Consider the following 26618-nt stretch of genomic DNA (forward strand, 5'->3'; position numbering starts at 1 on the left):
TAACTGTGCACAAGGAAAGAGGACTGTCGTTCACACCCCTTCCGGCATACAGCTGTGCATCCAGACTGCAGTGCAGGTATGCATGTTCTGCCATCCCCCAAGCACCATCCCCTAAGCATTATCCCACATGCAGAGTCCACGTAGCAGAAAGCAGGGGTGAACCACAACTTCCAAGCAAAAGAGCATGTTAAGGAGGAGACTGAATACAGAATTCACTGCAGATAACACATTTTACCTATCCGCCTTCAAAAATCACAGGGAAAACATTCTTCCTTTTCAATGTCTTCCACCCTTTTTTCAGTGATGCTTGCTGACAGTGAATTTCTGCAAAGAATACAGATATGGTTGAAAGACACACTACATCAACTGAACTTCACTCATAGTATTTAGCATTGGACTCAAATGCAGTTCTAAAATCTGGATTTCCATCATGTCCCCTCCAGAAGCTTGGGATATTGACATAAATGGGTTTGGTTTTCAGAATTAATAAAATTTGGGCCCCAAATTTGGCAAGGAATTTCAAATTGGGATCAGAGTTTGGATTCAGGTCCACTGCTGATACAAAATATTTCAGTCTTCTGATCTACTTGCTATTAACAAAACATGCAATATAATGTTTTACTCAGCATGGGGTGTGTGACTTTCTGAAGCTGCATGCAGTAAACTGATTCCATTCAATTAGACACCAATGAACATGCAGCCTTGTAGTCCAGACACTGCTGTATGACAAACAGTGCATGCAACATTATTCTAATTCAATCCAGTGAATAACTACATTCATGCATACAACACAGTAGTGAATACTCATTACACTATAACAGATTTAGCAATAAGCATACAAACATATGAATTGCAAACACTGCACATGTTGCAAAAGAATTTTACCTGATTTTTTTTTTTTTTAATAAACAGCCTGAGGGCACAAAGGGCCTGGCCACACAAGCTTAAGAGTGGTCCCTTTCTGTGATGATGGCAGGTTTCAGATGAACTTAGAACCACTTGCCACCTGCAGTTAGATCAGTAGTCTTGCCTGCTGGTCCTCCTGTTGCCCGCTATGTTGAAAATTAAATGCTTTTGTTCGTCTTGCTACCCAAGAAAGTCATCTTGACTTCACATGTGTTACAACAATTATCCCTGGATAATTATGATGCAACATCTGGATTCAGCTGGCTTTTATTTATCATTATGCATAACTGCTGACCCTTGGCTTGCACATCCATTTATTTGCTCAAGAATTCACATGGCATTGCATTCATTACACGAAAGAATAAACACAATACAAATGATTAATACTACTCTAGTTCTCCTACTTCTTCTGTAGTGAAAGAATCTTGAGACTTCAAATGTGTAATGATAAAGGGAAAAATCTGTTATAAATTGTACATATCTGTTCATTTTTCCTCAAATCAGATGCAAAATTAGGATAACAATAGCTTTTGTCAGGCACCAGCAAGGTTGTTAAGATCCGATGAAGAGTATGACAAGTGAAAGTGCTTCCTCACTGCTTTCACACAAGGATAAATGTATTGCTGCTAGTTTTAAAATTTTAATTTACAAAAAGTGAAAAAGCAAAACAAAAACAAGTCACAGGCCAGGTACAACAGCATTAGATAGCACAGGTTGATTTTTCACATAACTGTGACAAGGAAGAAAAGACTGCTGACCAAACTGTTTACACAGGGACTTCAATCCAGTTCCTGGAGTTGAAGTCACAGTTCTTCATTTGTCAGACTGGTGCAGGTATGCACACTGATGTATGTGTTTTCCTAATGTATTAATTGTAACAGCTGGGATTTTCAAAGCCATTCAAAATATGTGGGCAACCATTTCCCATTAACTTCTTATTTAAAGTGGGTATCTAGTTCACTAGATAACCGGAAATCTTAGCCCAATTTTTAAGCGATTGCTAAATGTTCACCCAACGATTTAAGCGCCCTTTACAAGCACTAATTCATTTAATCACACAGTTTTATGTGACTGGGGCTAATGATTTCTCCAAAATAATGCCCAATGTTTTCAGCAGAGCCAGAGACTACTAGTCTCACCCTCCCATGACCGAGCCACAGAAGTTTTTGTCTTCTAGGAACTGGTGTTGCTCATCTTACTTTGGGTTTTGTTCCTCCTCAAGACTAGCAGAGAGATAAAGCAACATACACAATAACCAGAAGACAGAAAATAGGCAAATGTAGGATTCCTAATGGCTGACTTCCTATGTTTGAGCTCTGCAATGTGGAGGAAAAGCAAGAGTAAGAAAGCAGGCAGGGACAGGGATGTGATGCAGTGCTAGAAAGGGAGTGCTTTCTATGTGTCAAGCACAATGTGTGCTTATTAGGAAGAGATGCATTCAGACTTCCACACTGAATCAGGTAACTCAGCTCATCTTTTCTAACTGTTTTTTAATTGTACTTAGTGAATACTGCATAATACCAGAAGTCATACTGGCCCAAGACAGATCACTTTCTTTTATGACTGGTTTTGCAAGGTCTTGGAAAAAAATAACCGATTAAACAGGTGTGATGCATGCAGTAGGATCAATTTATAAAGCTATGGGTCAGAAAGGGATCAGAGCTGCCTTGACATCTGCTTCTCCAGTTACGGGAAACAGCACAGAGAAATTTACACAGCCCTGTATACAGAAATGCTTTTACTGCAGCTATGGATCTGGGTTCCTTAGCTGGAGCAGTCACAGCTGACATTACTAGATCTACAGACCCAAGCCTCAGTCACACTCCATCACAAGCCATCAGGTTACAAGGACAGTTTTCTTACTGGTGCCAGGCTGCAGAGAAATCAGCAATGGACATACCTAAGTATGAATGTATGACATAGCAGACATAACGTAACTTTCAGGTACTTTTATTTTATTTGTAATGAAATAAGCCATTTGGTGCTAGGTGTCTTTGTAAGAGGGAATTGGTGCCTGTAATATCAGAACATCATCCTTATTAGTTCAGTACATACCTTGAGACCCATGTTATGTTTCTTAATGCACGAGTTAATCAGCAAATGTGAATTTTAATAATTCCTTAATAATATTTTCTTAATAAAGAATAGGCTTGTATGTGAAATGCTACATGACAAAGCATGGCACAGACTGCTTCCTGTGGGTACTTAAGACATGGCACGGGAATTTCTAGAGCCAGATGAATTAATGAAATGCAGATTAAGATGCTAGATCCTGATTCAAAAGTCACCTAAAAACTCCTACTTTCAAAAAAATTTTAGATCAGGAACTACATGATCAGAATGACGAGTTAATGAGTCTTCATTGTTTTATGATAAACAGAAAATTGCAAATGCAAAATAACAAGCAAAACAGGAAGATATGGCTTCCTGCTTGAAAAAAATATCCTGTGCTCTAGATGTGGTCAGAGGAAGATAAGCCAAGAAAATGCCCACCATGTAGTCTAATATGCTATAACTTCCACGGAAAAATATAATTCGAAGTCTGTTTCACAGTAAAAGCCAGTAATTCTTGTATTGAAAGAACTATAAGACAAAGAGATATTGTTTGTGCAGACCATATTGCTTTAGATCAGCAAATATGCTTAAGTACTAATGGCAGAGTTGTGCCTTTAAGATAAATAATAAGAAAAGTGGAACACTATTCCAATGAAGACATACAGTGAAAAAGACTGTGCAGAAAAACAAAGCCAAATTCGGTTCACCTTCAGGTATAGAATACAAAACCAGTAACTATCACAACTGTTTCATAAGCTAGTATCATTTAACTTCCAAGTGGTAAACACAAACATGCCACCTGCATTGGAACTACAAGTCTGCTTAGACATGAAATAATTTTAAAAGGTCACTGCTGCAAATATGACAGAAATGTACACAATGAGTTTAAAAAAGCACAGTAGTAAGATTCTCAAATGCCTCCATAGTCTACATTGCCTGAAAACCAGAATTCTGCCATTTACCTGTCCTTGTGCTTTTACACCCCTCAGCAGCACAGTAGCTTGACAAATTAATGATTAACATTTTGTGAGGACTCGTGGGGTCTAATTCAAAGCTGCTGCGTGCACGTGTAACTCAAAGTCAATGCATATAGACCGTACAATTGGCATCCAAGCCTAAAAATAAGTAATTTTTCTCATTTAATAAAATAAATACTTAGCTGTCTATGGTATGACAAATGGTTTATGGCAGACTATCAGCAACTGTAAGATGCCTCAAAGAGGTGAAATTCAAGCACTGTATCCAGTCATATCACTTTATATGTGTTTCTTTGGAAAGGATTACTTCATTATTTCAATGTCAGAATTTGAAAACGTGGTCTCCAGTTGCTAGAAGACGTCAGTGCTACAGTCCTCTGAGATCAATGAGCTCAGCTTTTCAAGTGAAAATGCCCGCAAAACACTATTTCCTGTAGTTATCAGAAAATAGTCTCCTAGAAAAAAAATGATTCGTGGACACTTCTTAAGACAGTTCTGTACTTATGTACCACTTTTACAAAAATACCATGACAGGTTTAAAAGAATTGTGGTAAGAACCTAATACAAGTTTATTGTTTCTTACATACACTCTGGAAAAGACAACATTCTTTCATTTGTCTCTGGTATCATTGTGGTGATATATTTTCATTTGTATCCTTTGTACAGCCAGTCTGTAATCTGACATCTTTTCATAAGATATTACTATAAAAACCTAATAAACATGCAGCTCCATAACAGCTCCCTAGATTAATTTTGACAAACGCATTGTAGATTTTAAGCATATTCTAATTTTCACTGGCTTACATGTCATGAAATTGTTACCCAGGTAAGTGCCTTCTTTGGCATAACAAACAGGGAAAAATTTTCTAAAGCAGCTTGTGGCCTATCAAAAGACCACAAAGAAAATATCCTTTAAGCCCCGTTGGAGCTATATTAATACCAGGTGAGAGATTTACCTCGAAAAGCAAAATTAAAAAGTGGACTTAGAGTATCAAAAAATTATCACGTGTTTTGCCATGTTCCTGGCCTTTCCACTTCGGGGACACAATTCAGAAGTTACTTTAAAAGTCTTACCTTGCGATCTGTGTTCTAGTACTGAAGTCAAGAGATCTCATTGAGCGTAAGACTTCTATACACCCCAAGTACTGTAAGGAAAAAGAAACAGTTGGAAAACATATTATAATTATTCTTGAGTTCTGGGAGAAAATGCAGCTAATCATTAAAAGGCATTGTACAATTCTTATTTTTACATTTGATTTATCCTATGTGTCAGGTAGGTTTTTACGATTATGTTCTTGTATGTCACAGATTTGTTCCATAAACATTTTATTTCATTTAAGTCTCAAGTTTGGTTCAACATATCTTTTTACATTTAATCTAATCACTGTAATACACTGTAAGACTAGTTCATAATGTGTTGATATGCTTTTTAATTTTCCTCTGTCTTAGTTGTTCCATTTTAGATGTAAAGTTAATCAAAGTAAAAAATAATATTAATGAAAAAGGAAGTGTGATAAAGCAAAGTCATCTAGCACTGAAGGTTAGCTAACGTTCAAAGACCAGACTTATTGACCCAGATTTCTGCCCTACATCTCTATGAAAAAAGAGGGTGTACCATTAGAAAATGTGTTAAAGTATAACAGTATCTATCACAGGATTGAGAAAAACTCAGGTGAATCTTCTAGACTTGCTTCCAAAAGTGGCCATAATTTGCATGTATTAAAGTCTACATGCAGCTACAGCTCTTGTCAGATATTTGGATAGTGGCTTTGTACAGACCAGCTCATGACTGGCATATCCCATAGCACTATCTTTGCATGCCAGTTAAGTACTCAACCACACACCTGACTTCTGAAAGTCAGGGGAAACAGGGATCAGTCTTTACATAATGAGCCTGATAATGCTAGTCTAGTACTATGGCTTTGTATCAAATTTTATGTCAGTTTTATATGAGTTTTTGTATCTATTTGCAGCGTAATGCAATCTATTTGGGTATGAAACTGGTGCAAAAAATCAAGTGAGGCCACCATTTTGTGTCTGGGAATTTTATTTATACTGAAAAAATGGCCTTTTAATTAGAGAATTACTACATCGGTAACTATACTACCTAGAATTTCAGCAACGTTTTTTCTACAGAAACATGTATGTCACAAACTGTTTACAAGCCAAGGGAGTATCTAGTTTGTTTTCAGATGTCCATTATTATTTAATTTATTGCTATCAAATGTTATGAAGTCATTACAACACTGAATAAAATAAACTAGAATATCAAATTACTCCTATTCATTAAATTGCTCAAACTTGGATTATAATAACCTCTCGTTTCTGGGAAGGGTTGTTTCAAGATCCATTTCCTAGAATTTTTTAGAAATCTCCTGCAATCTTAGCTTTTTTGAAAAGCTTGCAAAATCCTAATGAAAAACATTTTGTCTAAAGAGATCCTGGCACATGGACCTTTCAAGCTAAGGGTCATACTCTCAAGCTGTTTAGATTATCATCACTCCTCTATCAGTGCAAAATTAGGTAACCCTTGTATCTTATTACAAGTAGATGCCTTTTTTATATATACTTCTACCTGAGTATTTAAAGCATCCAGAACAACATTTTCATGCTCTGATGTAGGAAGTTAAGCCATTACCTCTATTTTTAAGTATTTCAGAGGGTGATTTGATTTGCTAGGAGATGAAGTTTGTTAAACATCAGTTGAGATAATCAGCTGGAGTCAGTTAACTTATGCCAATATACAGCAATGAAAGATATTTTCCTGTACTATTTTTGTGTCATTTTGCTTAGTTCTATGAAGTTGTTGTAGACAAATTTTCCCAAATATTTATTTCACATGAGATACTTTTATAATTAAATATGCTGTAAATGATATAACTATTCAAAGCTATCCTGGTGATTTTTTGTTACTGAAATACTTGCTTTTTCATTATTTCATCAACCTGTTAATTTAGACCACTTGATACTAAAACACTCTTGAATTGCACTTGTTTCTTCACTTATGTATATTTGCCACAAGTCTTTTAAAGTGAAGTAATTGTACAATTTTGAGAACCAAGGCCAACATTTTAGAAGCAAACTCTGGAAGGCAGTTTGACAAGTACATGCAGGCGTGCAAATAAATACACAAGCACATGTGCACACAAGTCACTGTCAAACACACAAATAATTAGACAAATACCCATAAACATACTTAGAAGGTGTGCATTTAGACTCCTTTGAGTCATACCACCTGATCTGCATTAACAAAAGTAGAGACAAAACCAGACTAAAGGAAGGTCAGATGGAAAAATTACCCTGTGCTTGTTTTATGTATAGCACGGAGACAGCTGAACACAACATATTAAGGCTTGCAGTATTCCTGACTGATCAAGGCAAAGATGGCAACTGATTTTCTGGGATAAAAGATGTGAACACTTAATCACCACGGCATGTTTTCAAGTAACAAAATTACTATAATAACTGACATTCAAAAGGTCCAAAGGCCAACTACAGGGACATATAACTCACCTACTGCTATGCTTCAATTATTCCCCAAGACCAACATTGCTCTCTAAAAATATCCATTTGAAGTACATCCTGACAAGGATCCACAGAAAGGAGACATACAACCAAGATAGCAAGTAAATAAATTATTCATTTATTTCAACAAATAAATATCCTGATTAAAAAGAAATGCTATCTTTTTCTTTAGGCATTCCATGAAACATTTACAATAGAGTTATAAAACAGTCTACTTCTGAAAAAGCTCCTCTTCACCCAGCACTTAATGTATATTCTAACCAATCAGCTACTGTGCACTGTGATATTTATGAATTCCCACTAGCATCCTCCCTCTCATTGCTCAGGAAACAAATACACCAAGATGCAGCCCACCTTGAATTAGGAAGATTTGGGACTTCCAGTTCCAAGCTCTCTCAGATAACGTTCTGCATTCTGTCCACTTTCTGATATTTGAATGAGTTTCCAGCTTGTATACCTTCATTGAATGATAGTATGCCCCAAGGAAAGAGTCTTTTATATGAATGAATACCTTCCCATTCAGAAGTTTTAGATTCATAACTAGTACTTTGCATGCTAAACAGCATCTTGCAGAAGCTGATGTGAATCTAAAAGCAGAGTGCCACGTACTCCTGGGACCATATCTCTCCCATTGCATGAGGTTCCAGCATCCTTACTAGTTACAGTTTTCCAAGGTAAATGTAAGAGAATACCATATACCCCAGGTTTCTGGTTTGTCCCATAGGTGAAGATTTTTCCCATATTCCGTAAAGTACCTCTGCCTTCTCTACGATCCAGTGAGAAAATTCTTGTTTAACAACTAAAAATTTTTACTGTACCCTGTGTACATAAGGGTATTGAGTTCTCCCAACACTTGTCACAAACAGACAGCTCAACACAGGAGTCCTGAGTGCATTCATGTGCTTGGAGTGAAGAGAAAAGGCAAAGGCAGTCATTGTCAGAGATGCCTTTTGCCCCACGAACATGAACAACCTTGTTCAGTGTTTCCTAACAAGTTCATTCAAAACACCAAGTTACTTGAAGAAATCTTCCATTGTTTGACTCGGAAGCTGGTAGTAACAACAGCAACAAACATTTTTATAAAAACATAGCAAGATGTAGCCCCATACAGCACTGCAGTAGTCCAACCTAGGAGTGACAAATGCTTGAATGCTTGAACGCTTGAACAGTATATGCACATCTACTAGCGGAAGAGTGTCTGCCCAGAACATGGGTAGCACAAGGATCTGCCCATCACCTACTCTCAAACAAAATAAGGACTCCTAATCTCTGAGTCTGAACTACTGGAGTATCATTAGCTCACAAAGACTGCATGGGTATTCTTAGTAAATTAAGATAGACTGGTTTTAATATGTGTAACCAGAAGACCATCATCAAGTCCAAGTGGTTCACAGCATTGCAGACTGTACCTGCAACACACAGAACCTCCTGCAAGTTACGTAGCACGTAACATGGTTACATCAGCAAACAGACATGCACTTGTACTGTTAGCCAAAAATTAGCCACTGCCTTCAAATATTGCATCTGAAATCTGCACTAACATTGTGTAGCTCCTGCTAATAGCCTGGGGGCTCAAAAAATAGATTCAGATTCCTGGGGTTCTGGGTGTATGCAGATCTAATTTTTTAAAATTTTTTAAAATAGAAATTTCTGAAATGTATTAATAAGATATCATGGTAATAAGCTGGTCAATTCACTGCAAGTTTCTCACCCACAGGCTTAGGCTGTGCTTTTACTTGGCAAGTATGCAGAAGTGAGTATCTTTTCACTTGCCACATCTATTCCTCATGTGTATCTCAAGTCATATGCCTACATTTTCATGATTCCATTTAGTGGGGGGTGGTGTTTGGTTTTGTGGGGTTTTTTGGTTTGCATTTTATTCTTGTTAGCCAAAGAGCTAGTCCAGAATTAAAGTATGCCATGAAAATAAATAAGTAGTTAGTATGAGCTGACAACTGCTAGTTAATTCCAGTTGAGGACTCCCTTATTTAAAAATAAAAGCTTTTATTTCAAATTCAGATTATGTTGCTTTTATTGCAACATGCATTTATTTATGCATCAAAATGATGGTTCCTTCTAATTTCAGATATCATCAACAGCCAAAGGGACTTGAGAAATGAGCACTAAGAGTTCCACAATGTTCCACAATACTTACAACTTACTTTCAAGTTTGCAATCTACTCCAAATCATACTAAGATTCAAGCCTCGACACACCCTAACAAGTAGGGCATAATACAAAAAGAGTAACAGCCCAGGATTTGATTTCAAGATGTTTGTCCACGTGTAACTGGGGACCCAGCCAGGATTTTTAATATCCATATTGATGCATAAAAAGGAGAAGAAAAAAACACAAAAGCAACCCAAGACATAGCCAGAGATTACAGGATTGATAATTACAAGTATCTTACAAAATTAGTTTTTCTCTTTAGCAAGTAAGAAACAGTAAAATTGAATTCTTTTCCTATCCTATTTGATGAATTTCCCAGCTTAACTGAGTTTACAATACCCACTCTCCTAGCCACTGAAGTGGGGAAAAAATAACTAACAAGGAACTGTAATCAGAAGGTGTTCCTTTTAATAAAATAAACTAAGTAAAAGAAAAATAATAATAAGTTCCACAATACTTCCTAATTTTTTTAATTGTGCTTTAACTGAACACTTATTACCTTGAATACCTTACTAATTTGACTGAGACATGCACCACAAATTACTTAACTCAGCTAATCAGCAGGAAAAGATCACAAAAAGAGAAGATAGCTTATCACAACACACATTTGCTTCTTTACTTCATAAGGAGATGATAGTGTAGTTATATGTATTTGATTAAACTACATAGTATCCTGTAGCAGCAAATTTACTAATTTTGTGAAGACAGTAGAAGCATTATAAATTCATGAAAACACTAAACTTTTATGTTGAGAGAAAAAGTGAGAAAAATACATTTTTCTGAAATACTTCAGGCACATCTGGCAATACAAAATCCTTGCCAATCCATAAAATAACCCTCTGATTGGTGGTTGCCAGTCTGCTGGGTACTTCATAGAATCTATCCACTAACAGAGGTAGGAAGAAGTCATTGACAAAAATCTGGCTGAAGAAGTAACAGTAAGAATACAGTCCTTGCTATTTTTTAAGATAAACTGGGTACAGAGTTATATCTAGAATTTGAAATACATAATTATCCTTTCGGTTACCCATAGCAAAATGCCTTACCCTATGGCAAAGCACTTCCACAAAAGGCTGTAAAGATACTGGCACGTGGCAGGAGGACCTTTCCTTCCAGATCTTCAGGAGGAAAGGTAACTCCTTGGCATTTTTGCAGACAAATCTTCTATCCTTACTCACACAGTCTATACAAGGAGGCTATAAAGCCTCCACACCAATCGTTTTGCACCCTTTGCATATCACATAGCGTGCACCACCCCTGTACTAAGCTAGCTCATCAGATTTGTGTGGGAGGCAGAGAAGGTCTGGAGACATGGCTCTGCATCCAGGTACATGTTGGAATCCTCTTTTTAATATGAAACAGTGGCTCCTCATTCTGATGACAACAAATGGCCCAGACATAGAAAACTGACCTTGCTGAGTTCTTCACCTAGATTCTCCCATTAGCAAAGCAAAATGAAAGGAAAGAAGGAGAGTGTGCTAACAGTGGGGATGTATTGCATGTTACCCACAAACCTAGCAAGCTTCTTTACGGGCTATACTCTTAAGCACAGTTACTTTAACTGCAATCATTTGCTAATAATGCTTAGTCTTTAACAACAGCTAATACTGACCAGTATTTACAGCACTCACGTAAGTTTGTATAAAATTTTGTTTCCAATAGTAATGATTTAACATATGATGTGCTTATACAGCAGCTTGAAAAGCATAAATCCTCTTGCCAGTTACCAGAAAGACTTTCAAACCTTTTCAAAACAGGTAAATGGTGCATTTAGTCAGGCTAAATATGGAGGCAGCCTATGTTTTTAATTCACATTGAATAAAAGGATGGCTTTAGAAGGAGGGATACTATGAAGACATCTCTGCGTAGCAAAGACTGAAGCTGTCATGCATATTCCATGAGTATAGCAGACAAGAGGTAGGATATGAGCTGATGTCATGAGCAGTCATGACGACTGAAGATTGTGGGAAGCTCCTAAGGCTGAATTTACATTTGCAATCTTTTAAGTATAGAGTTACTGCATTCATACTGAAAAAGAGTATATGCAAAGGGACTTTACGCATACGATGCTAGCCATTGACCTAAGGTGGTGGCTCAGGTACCTGACTGGGACATAGATCTTGGTGGGAGCTCGGTAAATCTTTCTGGCCTCAACAGTCAGCTAGCCCACTGGAGCACAGGAGCTACTTCTGAAGCCAAACTAGAAGAAAAGGGAGCAATATAGGGAGGTATGTCTGTGTATCACCAAAAAGTCAGCATTTGCTGAAGACCTACACTCTGATGTGCAATAAACTTTCTTTGTTGTTTTTTTTTTAACCTTAACAGCTGCCCAGTGTTAAGAGGCTGTTTGCTAAACCTCGGGCAAACGTTTTCCTGGTAGGTGGAGAACCTCTGTACATTGTCCTGCCATCACTGTGGCAAACATCCCATCCAAACTCCGGCACCACAGAAGTCTGCTGGACACCCTTTCACTGCAGGTGTTGCTGATAATGCAAAGAACTCATTGGGCAGATGAAGCAGCCTTTGGCAAATAGTAGCTACCACTGACTGAGCAGATGGCCATGTAGTGGGAAGAAGGTCTCACATGCATGCAACTGTTCAGATTTATGTCAGTCTACCTAGATATTTTAAGCAAAGGATGGAATGGAAGATTAGTTCTGTGACATTTCTAATGTAGGGTGAGTTACAATATTAGAAAAAGCTGTGGGCAGAAGCAAGACTGGATATGCAGAGAGAAATAAATTTGTATGAGCAGTAGTCACAAAGCTTTAAGTCAGCTGCTAGAGATTTCAGTTTCTCTGGTAGTTTGGGATATAAGTATCTGCCTTTAAATGCTCTGCTTAGCTATCAGGTAACACGATACTGAGATCCTACCTAACATGAGTGTTATTCTCCCAGCCATGCCATGGTCTGCTGCCCTTCCTTCCCCTTGGGGCAAGACACATCTTCAGGACTACTTGAAGACACAGGTCTCTGAGGGTACCTGATGAGTGTTCCCTACCAGCATATGCTGAGAAATTTGCTCTGTACCTGTGCCCCGTGCTTCCCTGGTACCTGCACAACAGCATACCTGCTCAGGGCAGCAGCAATCCTGCATGAAAGAAACACTGGCAGCCTTGTTCTGAATGAGAAAAAGGCCCTATATTTAGACATTATCAGAATCTAACACCAAAAATGTGTCATAAACATATGCTGTCGTGAAAAACAGAAAGGCACTCTTCTGTGCTTTCATACTTCTGCAGTTGGTAATTTTTATACCAGTAAGTAATCATGTATAGAGCTTTACAGTGAATCAATATTTCCCCCAAAGGGTTTTTTCTCATTAAAGAATGCATGTTCTAATCCAGACAGAAAACTCTAAGTAAGGATTGATTGAATGGAAATGGAACAGAAAATCTAAAAACACGTCGTCTTCGGGGTTCAACTACAAATAAGCCTTGACCCTTTGGCTGTAAATTTATCATCACAAATTACTCCACGAGACAAGTAAACCAACAGGGCTTCTGAACTAGTACAAATGATGATGGATATGACTGTCAATAGGTTTGCATTTCTCTTGGAAATAGGTGGCTCACTTCTTCAATAATGGGTGAGCAGGGAACACAGCTCTCCCAAGAATACCTCCAATTTTGGCTAATACCTAGCTCTTTTCTATTTCCTCTTGTACAATAACCAGCTTGTGTAGTATAAAAATATTTTAAATGTCCCTATATACGCAGACTTCACAACTGGTGAATGTTAGCCTACTCTTTCAATGAACTGCCTTATCGTCTTTGAACACAAGGCTCAGGTGTGCACAACTGTAATAATGAAGGGATTTAGGAGGCAAACACATCTATTTTGTACATGAGATCAGTACATCCCAGAAATTACTTCTATGATTTATATACTTGGATTTGTTAATTAACACATTATTTTCAGTATAATTCAATGCTATTTTGGCAACTTACAATGTTTACAATGTATTGCTTGTGTATTTTGTGCTTTGAACTGAATGCTTGGACTTTCACTAACAGGAATGCTGCTAAAATTACGCTGTTAAACTATTTTGGTAAAAGAAGTAACCTGTATAAGCTCTTGATTTAATGATCATAGTAGAGTTATAAAAAATTTTCATAAGAGGCTGCAGGGAAATAAGACTTTCTCTGTATGTCTGTGCCTTGATATATTTTGATTCACTGCACCAAACAGAAACAGTATTTGTTTAGCTTCCAGAGTACAAAATAATAAAAAGAAAGGTCACATTTTAAAATTTTCACTGCATGACTGTGAGTCACTGCATATTTGCTAGACGTCTAGCTTTAATCATGTAAATCCTTTTACAGTGAATTTCCTGAAGATTTTCATAAAAGCTTTCAGTCATAAGTAAAGCAAGACTCACTTCCAGAGGGATCCTGGGATCAACTATAAAACAAAGTGCCTAGCATTGACTAATTAATACTGAAAGGCTGTGAAACTTTTTCATCTAAGTAAATTCATCCTAAGTCTAACGCACTGCCAATAGAAAAATGAGCTTCTAAACAAATGAAGGCAACTATATTGTTCTATTTCACGTCTTCCTTGCATTGTGTTGCTTAAATGATAAAAAGAATCAATCCGCCTTAACATGACAAAAAATAATTTATTTATATATACATACTTTTATTTATGTATATTATATATACGCATGTCTGTATTTTTAATATATATACACAGTCCTTGAAATCCTGTATATTGACTTCAAGCATGCATAAACATACAGTGCCACTGTTATTAAGAATGCTTATCGTGAATCCTAAAAAAAATCCTAAGTCTAAAACACCCACTGATTTGTTATTATTTCTGAATTGCAGTATATAAATATTTATAACTATTTTAAAGTTTCAGTGGGCAGCTGTATATATCTATTAATAAACTGACAAATATGATTATATATAAAAAGATATCAAGATTTGCCAACACTCTGAAAAAGCTGGAAATAGGTTATTCCTTTTTCTCCCACAGAGATCAGAAAACCTATAAAGTCCTTCTTCAGTAGCTAGGTATTCACATAAACAAAGATGCCTTGGAGAAGACATGACAACCTGTTGAATGCCTCCAAATCTTGTTGATGATGGGGCACAGAGAGAACACAGCATTTGCAAAAGAAAATATTCTTATGTGCCACCAATATCAGGACAGAAGGACAGAAGGTAGAACAATAATAAGCAATACCTTCCATGTCTCTTAACCCTGAAGTATGATGAAGATTTTATGTGACTGTTATCAGTTGCTGGGAAAAGGAGATATCTGAAGAAAAGCTGTGCAACAGCATGCAACATTTTCACCGTATTTCAAAGTATAGTTTCCCTCTGTTGATAGAATGTATTTTCACTTGATTTTACTAGAATAAACTGGATTTTTGCTACTTTTCCTGTATCAGAGTTGCAGACAGGAGTAGTTGTAGAAATCTCCACACAACATGAGAATATGCAGCATCTTAACAGTAAGAAAACAACTTAAAAGTCTATCCTATACACCTCCGTAAGAAAAAGAAGAATCCATTCTATTTGGGATACGTCTACAATTCTTACTAGATATTAATAATAGTTTTATGTTTGTCCCCAGTAAAAGCATTCTGGCAGCATGATTCAGAACCCCTTAAAAAAAAAAAAAGGCCAAGAATTCAGCTAGGGGAAGAAGAATATATTTTATCTTATCTTGAAAAGCAATTTTTTAAGTCAACTCTAAGGTCTCATTTTTTGCTAGTAAGCGGAAAGATACCACTAGGAAGCAAATTTTCCTTCTGACAATTTTCTAATCTCCATCTCAAATGTGGTTGAAAACAACGCATCTTCAAAGAAAATACCTTTTTCTTATTTCTTACTCATATGTGGATAAAATAAGATTGCCAACATCACGCTCAAAAATACTCACACAGTTCAGATGCTAAATGGACTGGGCTTTCACAAGATTCCACAAAAATCCCATATCAGTAGCTTTGCAGGTACCATATTTCTTATGTTCTTATTTTACAGATATGTGTTTTTGCATGCAAAACGTCAGAAATGCTAGAACCAAAAGTGCACACATTGCACAACAATTTATTCTATTATTTTAACTGTAAACACATTCTGCATTATGCCTGAATTTTTTGTATGTGCCAAAATTTTGTTTACAAACGCTACATTTGGAAAAAAACTCTAGTTCTATACCTTTCAGGTTTAATTTTAAAAATACATAACACAGGGTGAATGCAATTACTGCAGTGTGATATTAATCACTGTGAACCATTTAGAGTATGCACTGCATTATCACAGTTTAATTGTTTCATTTTCACAATCGTGTACTTTAATTCAGTGAGCACTTTCCGGACTGTTTTGCTTGCTACCTTGAATATCCACTAAGATATATTTCCCTTTAAAGCACCAGGCAGATTAGTTCTAGCAGCTTATATTCTGCATCCGAATTCCTTTAACACAAACATGCAAAAGCTTCTGCAGCCAAAACATTATGCTTCAATAGCTGAAAATCATAATTAGGCATATGAAACTGTAAATATGTACACTGTAAACATATCTAGTTATTCAAGAATTTATACTACCTCAGTCATTAAGCAGAACTGCTTGATGAGGAGTATTATTAAAGCACAGACCCAGAAGATGGAAGATCTAACAGGTGCTTTTCCACTATGCCAAATATAAACCTATGTTAAGTATCTGAAATGCTATACGGCTATGCTTTCAAAATTTGGAGGTGTGATTTAGGAAGGACCTGAGGACCTGTCACTGTTAAAACTGAAAATCCAAAACATAGAGGGAGGGAGAGGGAGTCCTTTTTTATATCAACGCTGTATGTAGCTCTAGTCTTCATCACAAGGGTCTAGCAATTAAAACAGATCTTTTTCCTGAATCTTTATCAATCATTAACTTTCTTATACTTAAGCTATATTTACTTGTGTTGACAGTAAGAGTGCCCAGAAGGTGACCTCCAATGTGCAGAACAGAGGAATAAGGCAAGAGACGTCCTGGTTTGGATTTAAAGCATGAAAAAATCTCTGGAAGACCTTCTTGCAGCATAAAAGCCAGGAAGAATCCCAGCAGAGGTGCTCTGGGGTGGTGGGGGTACCATCAGGCCCTAATGGCCCTGACCAGCCTCGCTTGGGACCCCTCCCTACCACCCCAGCCCAAAAGCCCCGAAGTCAGGGTCAGCTCAGAATGGACACCTGCAGCTCTCAGCTTGTGTCCCCTGCACTGAACAGCCCTGTTCTTCCAGCTCCTTGAGGGTTCATAAAATGTTTCTGTTTACTTAGTGCTCTCTGCTTATTTTATGACTATAAAATTAATTTACAAAAGGTTCAAAATGACAGAAAGATACATCTTCAATAATCAGTATTTTAAGTTTTCTCTTCCAGAATGGGCCTGCTTCATATGCAGTCTATTTATCCAATGTAACTACTGGTGTAACAAATCAATGGTTACAGAACAGTCTCAAATCCAGGAGTAATGTACACTACATAAATAGCAGTATTTTAAGCAGTCTCTATCTTGTTTCAACTTGAAAAGTCCACTGCACCTAGCTCTACAGGCTGCGCATCAATTCTACTTCTTCAGATGTCTCTCACATAACTTAGTACTCTTCTGCCTATCATTGAGCAACCTGAACTGCAATTCATAACGCTGATCTAAAAACTACATTCATAAATATTGCTCACTTCAAGCTCACAACATATACCAGACTAAGTCTCTAACATGAGCAAAACCTATCTTTTATGTCACTGTATCCAGGGTATTCTCTACAACTATGATGCTACAAAACATCCATATATCATATGAACACTGACCTTATAAACAATGTATTGTTTTTTACAAAATATTTTTAGGTATGCATTTCATAGGGAATCTTCTATTCTCCCTCTCTGTTGTGGCATGCACTGTGTGCTGCATGACCTTCTTTGACAATTATTACAAGTGCATCATAAAAGACCATGATTCAAAGGTAGCATCTGCTGACCTGGGCAAGGTTGTCTTTCTGTCCCTTCAAAATTTCTACTCTAATTGCTGTCACAAATGTTTTCAGTTTGCAAACTGAAAAGGTATTTTCTGAGTTGCCTATTCTGCCTACTCAGCTAGAGACCTTTTACAGCAGCAGACCTTCACTCTAGCAGCTTTACAGAGCAGTTGGGTCCGGTGGAAGAGCACTGCTATTAGGTGTTGTGTAGGTCTCACCTCTGTCAATAATTCCCAAGACACCCTCAAGCAAATGACTTAAATCCTCTACATCTTTATTTCCTCTTCAGTAAAATCAAAAGCTTGATATTTTGCATTAAATAGTGCTTTGTATTAAAGCTTGTAAATAAACGTCACTTTGTAGAGCATGAGGATCTATTAACAATGAGTGTTCCATAGGAACTAGGTATTATTATCATTATTATTATTATTATTAATCCTACAGTAGAGTGAGCCAGACTTCATTGCCTTCTTAATGCTGCTGAAATGCTGTAAGAGAAACAGGTTCAATGCATCTGCCAGTGCAGCTTGATTTCATACCAGGCCCTTGTAAAGCTCATTAATTCTAACGGTTTTTATCATGCCTGAGTGTTGTTAAGGATAACACTCACCTAGGAACAGGACCATATTGGCAACGGCCTTCATAGTTTCTGTCTCTGACCCAAGAAAAGGCTTTGGGTAGATTCAAAACACTTTGCTGATATGTTTTTAACAGTTTATTGTGGTGTTTGCAGTGCAGCTTCACACTTAATTATTTCCTTTCAGAAGGAGACTCTGCATAGTTTATCCACCTGGCCTTTTCTCTTCATTCCTGCTCAGACTTTAGAAAAAAGTAAGTAAAAATGAATGGCCCTGTAGCATCTGCACTCAACATGTGGCAACAAAACACGGCCCCTACGTTCAGTGGCAAAGGCAGTGTTACAGAAACATTCTAATTTCTTGGAAAGTTAAGGGTACTTTTAGAATGTCCTGCGGTTAAAGCAAGCAGCTTGTCATTAAGAAAACAGACAATTCTGTTTCTGATAAGTACTTCATCCGAGGTATGCAGTGGCAAATGTCAGTCAGGATGCTGGCATCCAATGAGATGTGAACTTTCTTGTATAATTCCTGTGCTAATAAGAGCCAAAAATGGGAATGAAAGCATGTTAGTACAACAACATATCCAGAAGCATGGAAATGGTGTTGAGCTAGTTAAGATAATATCTTAAGATAAAATATCTCTCTCTCAGTCTTGTCCTTACTATTTAAGGTATTTGGTCAACTTATGTCTCTAATTTCAGGACTTCTTCTGAGATAACAAAAAAAGTAAAAAACCCCTCTATCAGCAAATATAATGTGATTGTGCTGTGGAAAAAAGGCCTAGACAGCTTTTTCTGTTTACCTCACATTATTTTCTTTGTGTCTCCCTACACTCTGTTTATTTTTATCTTTTAGCTTTTTGCTTGCCATTCCTGTCGAATTTCAAAGGGCCTTTTTTAGTCTTTAAACTTTTAGCTGTGACTTGGATTGTCTGAGTCAACCTTTTGAGACAAATCTTTCCTGGCCCTATGAAAAACTTATTTGAAAAATCTAGGGGAATATCTACCAATTATTAAAAAAACATTCTAGATTACCCGTATTAAATTGTGGCCAATCCCTCTCTGAAAACAAGTGATGACTGGAAATGCAGTTGCACTGAGTCCCATCATTATCCCCATCACAACTCAAATGGACAGGCTCTGCTTCAGACCTGCCTGGAGCAGCCAAAGGTAGAGCTGCATCACATTTTATCATAAATATATAGAATCAGATGAAATATGAATATTGCATGACTAGTAGAACTGTAGAGAAGCAATACTGAACCCCTCTTCCTCTACGACTATGGAATTTGTTTCATTGCTTAGGGGAGTAAATCACCCTGAAAGAGTGTCAGTAGCTAGGAAGGCTGGCTGTCTCTGGCACTATCCCAGGGCAGATCTGCATTTTTCCCACTGCAAACAACAAGAAAATTTAATATTGATACTTTGTGCATTTACTTCCACTTTCTATCATAAAATGAAGCCAGGCTGCAGCACAAGCAGTGTGTTAATGGAGACAAGGTTCCTCAATGGGTTATGTGGCTAGGGGACAAAGGAGTGCCTTGTCTCCAGCAGCAAAGAAAGGCATGGGTTTTCCCTGAAGATCTCGGTTCATCTGTGGGTTTTCTTTATGTTTGTAGTGGCAGATATTTACATTGGGCACACGGTATTCTTACTGTAACCATTATTTGAAGACAAGTAAAGAAACCAACAATCTGATTTCCAAGGAAAAAGAGAGAAGGAATTCTGACTGAGTGCAGTTTTACCTCCTAAACCCACCAGCTAAATTCAGTTGTGGATTTTAAAACTAAATAACTAGCAGGACTGTATAATTTTTGCTTTAAAAAAATACAGTTCTGACTTTAACTATTCAAATCAACATTAACAGTGCCCAAATTGTGTCACTCATGAAATAACCCTAGGTGTGGAAATTATGCCAAAGTTTCCAAGGCATTTTGCAAACACTCCAAATGGCTGCAGACCAGACATTCATGTTGAGAGTTGAATCCTTCAGTACCAAAATCATTACGTACTTTGCTTTGTATGAAAGGTGTGCAAATGTACAGAAATAGTACTTGATTCATGTAATTAGAATAATATTATAATTAAAGACTCTACTTTATGATTTTTGCTCATAGGATCTGATTTAATTTCTGTGAGAAATGCTCCTTTCATATCTGTGGGCTGTACAACAAACCCACATGGATGTGAATCCATGGAGCTCAAGAGGTTTTCGACAGAGCAACAGGCAGCAATATTGTTCTTTCATAGCGCAACTAACAGCGAAAGAAAATGCGAAGGATGCTAACTGATTGCAAAGGAATATGGCATACTAGGAGGGATAAATTGCTAAAACCAATGCTGTCTTTGTCACTTACTTCTCTCTCCCCTAATCTGCATGCACACAGCTTTAAAATCCACAGTGATAAGCCAGTTTTGTAAGTCTTTGAGCTCTGGCTAACACTGTTTGGGTACCTGGGTGGTGAAAGCAGACTCTGAACTAAAGGATTGGTATTTAGTCCTATTATCACCATATGTCTGAAACACACAACCCACTTCTTAAACATGTAAACCTCATTACAAACAGGGTGCTTTGGGACTGTGTTCCTTATTATTAAAATCACATGCACAAAATCCTACAGAGTACATTTTCACTTGGGCCATGTCAAACTCTCAGTGATTAACCATTAACACTGCTGCAACTTTACTGATAGAAGCAGACTTTAAATCTGATTAAAAACCCAACCAAACAAAAAAACCTTGCACAAATTTTTCTGTAACAAAGATAAATTTAGCATCAACTAAAAAGAGAAACTAAGAAGTCTTGCTGTAATGTTAATATTGTCCTTTTTTTAACAAGTAGATGTAAATATTACTTTATGTCTATTTAAAGGAGTAAGAAACCCTCTTCTTTTTTTCTTACAGGCTACACTGTATACCTTTCAAACAGGTGAGCAAAGAGTACTACCACAAAGCCACGAAGCATTGGTATCTTGCTCCTACTTCAAATCAGCAGCTAATCAATTCTGGTTAGAGCAGAAAGAAAAAAAGGGAAACATTCTTCCAAAGGGCCCTGAAATCTTCTAGGGGAAGGCCGCATATGTTGCAGTTTCCACCATGTTAGCTCCACTTAAGGCTGTGCTTCGCAGTCTGGGTTAGCCACTAAAGAGAAAAGTAATTTTGTAAATTCTGTGTCTACTTGCAGAGATCTGCTAAAATCACAGCTGCCCTGCATATACGCTGAAGGGAAGACTATAGTACAGAATAAAAGGATGCAATAAGAGCATGTAACACAGCAATTGAGTTCATCCTTAAGCACATACTTAACTTCCAGCATATAGGAGTAGCCTCAATTATTTCAATGAGAATATTCCCATAAACAGTGTCATGCAGAAATGATTGCAGAACTGAAGCCTTTACTTGGTGATGTGTTTGAACAGATTCACAAAAGATGTCTATTTTCCTCATCAGACCTAAATTGCTGTTATCCCCTCCCAAGACATGAAAGTGTTAAGATGTTAAAGAAATAATTGTAGTTAGGATCATACTCTTTAGGATTATACTCTTTAGATACTTTGCTATATTAATAATTTAATATGATTTTCACTGAAATATGATTTGCCTGGCTTGTGGTGCTTATTTTAGACAAAGTCCTTTTTCCTTCCTGTCTCTCAGATACTATCTTTGTATCTGGTTTTTAACACTAGATTTACCCAGGTCTGTTCTATACCACTATCTTGGTTTTACAGTTCATTAGTTCTTTCGGATATGCTGTATATACTATTATAAAATTATACTATAATATTTTGGGTTTATTTAGTTTTGGACTGCTGAGAAACAGCATTTTAGACTCATCAACACTTGTTAGAAAACCCAACCATGAGTTACCTAAAGACAGACATACATTTGCATCTTGACTGTTGATTGTGCTCTTAATTAAATGTAACAAAACCCAAAACATCTATGCCATTACCCAATGAAACTCATCAGTAGACATTTATCACTGGAAACAAACAGATTTCATTGAGACATTTAACTACTGTTACATTACACAGTTTTACATTTTTTTATTATATGTATTTGTTTTTCTGACAACATGAATGTTTATAATCACTCTGTATAGTAATCAGTCCCTCTATGGGGAAAACACTGAGCTCTTCAATGACTTCCACCACAGCAGACTCTTTCATTTTTTGTTCATTAATCCATAATTTGTTAAACTGTTCAGCAGTAGTGTTAAGTAAAATATCAGTACCTTACCACTTCATGGCCCCTAATATGGCTATGGTCATTGTCTAACTTGTTAAAAAAATATTTTTTTGCTTTTGTAAAAATTTTCCCTTTAAAAATTATATATAGAAATGCAACATGAAAGCCACAGGAACTAAAAAAAAATACAGAAAGTGCCAGCATTTTTATGGCTGAAAATAATTCCATCACAGCAGACCATGAAGATCAGAACACAGTTCCTGTTTACCATAATCCTATAGCCATTTTTAAGCATTAGAGTTACACTGCCCATTTAAAAAATGGGTAATACGTGAAAATGTGGGGACAGTTATAGATTTGTCAAACATTGTGCATAGGAACTTTGTGTCTCTTACTTCAGAAGGTTCTGGTGTGAGTTATCAAACTGCCCACTAGTTACAATTTACCCTGTCCCATAGGTAATTTTCATGTTTTGAATGTGGATTAATAAGAAAATAGTAACCCAGTGTACATTTACATACAAAATGATAAAAGCTCTGCTGGTTACCAACAAATCTAATTTTGCCTCATTTAACTAATGGCATATGGAATTTTCTGCAAGGCATATGGTACTAATTAAACATGGTAGGAGTCCCCCAGATAGTCAGTATAGCCATGAGGTATCCAAGGAATTTTTCCCTTCAGTGTACATTATCTATGTATTGATTTGATGGTCTGAATGCATAAAAGCCCTGGGAACTAACAATGTTTAATGATGTGGGAACTGCACTTCTATTCTTATCTGCAGTTGCTGAGGAAAATTCTGAGATACTTAATGAACAGGCAAATTATGAACTAACCAGGACCGGTTTATTTTCATTCATTCATTAACCACTGATTTTGAGATTTATTTTTAACCTTTGTTTTTACATTTAGAGCACTGTTCTGGGACTCTATATGCTAGAGAGCATGAAGTTAAAGATATCACCCTATTTTTTTAATGGAAACAATAACCTAGATTCTGTACATTTTAATGACATTAACAAACACCTAAAATGTAAGTTGTGTGGTGCTAATGATTTATTTTGAAAATTCTAATATACATAATGTGTATAAATGCACTTTAATGTATTTGATACCAGCTGTGCTAATTAAAATATTTGTTCTACTATCAGTGTTAGATATGGGTTAATTATTAACTTTAAATATAAGTCCACTTGTATATAATTTTAATCCTATTTTCAATTCAAGAATATCAGCTTCCTCTAGCATACAGAAGGTCAACCACTGAAAAAATTAAGAAAATGAATACTGTGTTTGTTCTGCTTCATAATGATCACTTCAGGTAAGACAAACAGCAGCAGTGAATTCTCACAGTCATTATCTGCCTATTTACAATATCCTAAGCAAAATAAGTAAAATAAAATAGCTGAGTTCCCTGAGATAATGGGAAAATGGTAAATGACCTTCCATTAACCAGAATTTTTCCATGCAAAAGAATGACGGGGTCTCAACACCACTATATCTAGCATCAGTGGGTTATTTTTATCAAGACACTTCTAAAACAGTAACAGAGCAGCAGTTTCTGTTCTGAAAGGTAGCACTGACTGTTTTGTAGTTCCAGTAAATTTAAAAGTAGTAAAAAAGACAGTACAATTTCAATAGTGCTCTGAATTGGCCAACTTACTCAATTTACCATCACTTGCAAAATCTACCATCACCACTAACAGAAAGAAATGAAAACTGCTTCCTAGTGCTCCAACTGTTAAATATGCACTCAGCTTTTGATAATGAGACTTGAGAAAAAACAGTGAGAGTTAAGCAACAAGGCTGTCACTCAGTTTTAAAGCATAGTGATATAAAGTCACACTGTGACTTTATACCTAAAATGAGATTAAAAATAGACCTGTAATCTTATTAATAGTCTGCTACAAAACAGTTTAACACTTAGATACAAATGCCACTCAGCAAATAAAACATGGTGACTGAAGAACGAATTCTGGACAATAACGTTATTTTTACACTTTCTGCACACTGTGCTGGAAGGTGTAACCAGAATCTTACCTGACTACAAAAACACTGCACATACCCTTCTCTCAAAGGATCTAATTTGATCGGTCATTTCAAAATACTTCCAAAGCATATGGAAATATTACCCTGTAAACTTAGCATTCTCTGCTCTTGACATGCTGTATCAATGAACTGAAAAGAGCAATAACATTTAAGGTGGCTGAATTCTCATTATGTAAAACAAGCTGCATTTTCCTGCTCTACCCACAACACTATTTCTATTTGTGGAACATGATAAGAATTGTGCTCTGTGCATTGCTGTTCTAAGATTTCAAATATAATTTCACTTTAAAAACACACATGTCTTTAGAGGTATTTTCAAACTGAAATATCATGCAAGATTAACAGTTCTTCACACATCAAGGACTCTTTCTTTCCTCCTGTATATTGCACCAGACATATTGAAAGCCTATGTATCCAAGATATATACAGTATGCTAGATAACACTGAAAACCTAAATTCAGAAGAAGGAAAAAACAACCCCAAAACAAAAAGTAAGAAAACCAGCTTTTAGCTTAGGAACAGTATTTTTACATAGCTGCAGAACATTATTTGACAAAGAACCTATTTGCAGGTTTGCTCTAATTTAACAAATTAACACAGCTTCCCAACCCTGCCTTTCTGCATTTACATACCATGCATTATGCACAAAAAAAGGAATATACAAACAGAGATCCTTTCAGCCTGTCTAGCCTGTCATCAAAACCAGCAGCGAATTTTTCATTGATAAAAACAGAGAATGGAAGAAATCAGACCAACCTTCACAATGTATGTCACACCAGGTCCCAGGATCTTCTCACTCGAGTGCAGCCATCCTCGAGAGGGTTTATTGACAAAGCTGCTACTTTGATTCCAGTCTTCACCTCCTGGGTGCATTTCCTCTGACCGTGGTTTTTTCCCCATACTCATCTTGCTCACGTCCTGCTGAGAACACGAAGTGGCAGAGACAAGGTTACATGTGTTGTCTGAAGCCCCTGCTGCTGAGCTAGAAGCACTCGAGCTTCCCTGCAACTTGGAGACAGCAAGCTCCTTTACTGCAGAGGAGAGGTTTTTGATACCCAAAAGGCTGCCCGTGTGAGAGAGTTTCAAGTGGGACACTTTATGGATGAGGGTACACAGGGTGGTGGGTCCATCTTCTTGGTCCTTGCGGAGAACCTCTGGCGAGACCAGGTACGAAGGTGCTGTTGAAGTCGTAGCAACTGCTGAGACCTTGCTGTTCATGGACAAATTGTGAATAAGATCATCAACTGATGTCACCGAATCATTCCTGAAGCGGTTATACTTGGTACGTTGAAGCATGCCCTTCTATCTGGTTTCCTGCATATGTTCTGGCAAATCTGATGCCAGCGCAGGAGACACCTGTACTAACATAGCAGGCGATTCATAACAACACGGCCGGATAACAAGATTTTGGGGTAAAAAAGAAAAGAGTATAAGAAAGGACAAAAAAAAAAAAATTAAGAAATTTCTTATGGTTCCCTGTTAAGGTTGGGTGAAGTAACAGTTTTCTATGACAGAGATCCCAGTCCTGCTTAGAGCTGCCAACTCGCTCACAGCAAAAGCATGACTCACACAAATGAGAAGGACCCTTTTCAACAAAAGGCTCAGTGAACACTGCAAATCACTTCCTGTAGAAAAAAAAAAAAAAGAAGAAAAAAACCCATCCACCCACTTACAGCACACTAGCACCAATCAATTCTCAAATTTCCTTTTCCTATCTTCTCAAACAGATATTTCCTTCCAACCTTTAATTCCTCCCCCCTCCCCCCCACCACCACCCTTTTGGTACCTTTAAAACTGAATTAACAGCCTCTATGGAACACCATGCTTTATTCTTCTATTTAAATGTTCTTCCACCTCACATATTTGTGAATCTATAAAGAAGTCACAATTAGATAGCAAATATCTGGATAGTGTTTACACATATACACCCCTCCTTCCCCCCACCCCCCTCCCAGCAAAACACAGACACCTAAAAGGTTTTCAGAATACCTTTAAGCACACAAGTATTTTAAAAACAGACAACACAACTAAAGAATATACACATTTTCTTCCACAAAAGCATCTTAATAGACTTTACAAGTGCCTTTGTGTCAATGCTATCTCTTAAGGAAACTGTTATATCCAATTTCTAATAGAGAAAGAAATCCTTCTCCCCTGTTACTCCACAACATTCTATTTTAATGCAGGAATTACATGAAGTAC

The 26618-nt window shown here is 36.9% G+C and overlaps 1 protein-coding gene across 1 annotated transcript in view; it reads right to left on the reverse strand.

The window, feature by feature from the left end:
- The window catches only part of SHC3 (SHC adaptor protein 3), a 58868-nt gene extending 33156 nt beyond the window's left edge, over positions 1-25712 (reverse strand). Inside the window, exons 1-2 of the mRNA XM_009480976.1 lie at positions 25173-25712; positions 5013-5083 (exon numbers count right to left, since the gene is read on the reverse strand). Of these exons, the coding sequence (XP_009479251.1) occupies positions 5013-5083; positions 25173-25712 (611 nt within the window). The remainder of the gene's footprint in view (positions 1-5012; positions 5084-25172) is intronic.
- Positions 25713-26618: the final 906 nt, after the last annotated feature.

Source organism: Pelecanus crispus, chromosome Z (genome assembly GCF_030463565.1).
Source record: "Pelecanus crispus isolate bPelCri1 chromosome Z, bPelCri1.pri, whole genome shotgun sequence".
In the NCBI taxonomy this organism is placed as follows: Eukaryota; Metazoa; Chordata; class Aves; order Pelecaniformes; family Pelecanidae; genus Pelecanus; species Pelecanus crispus.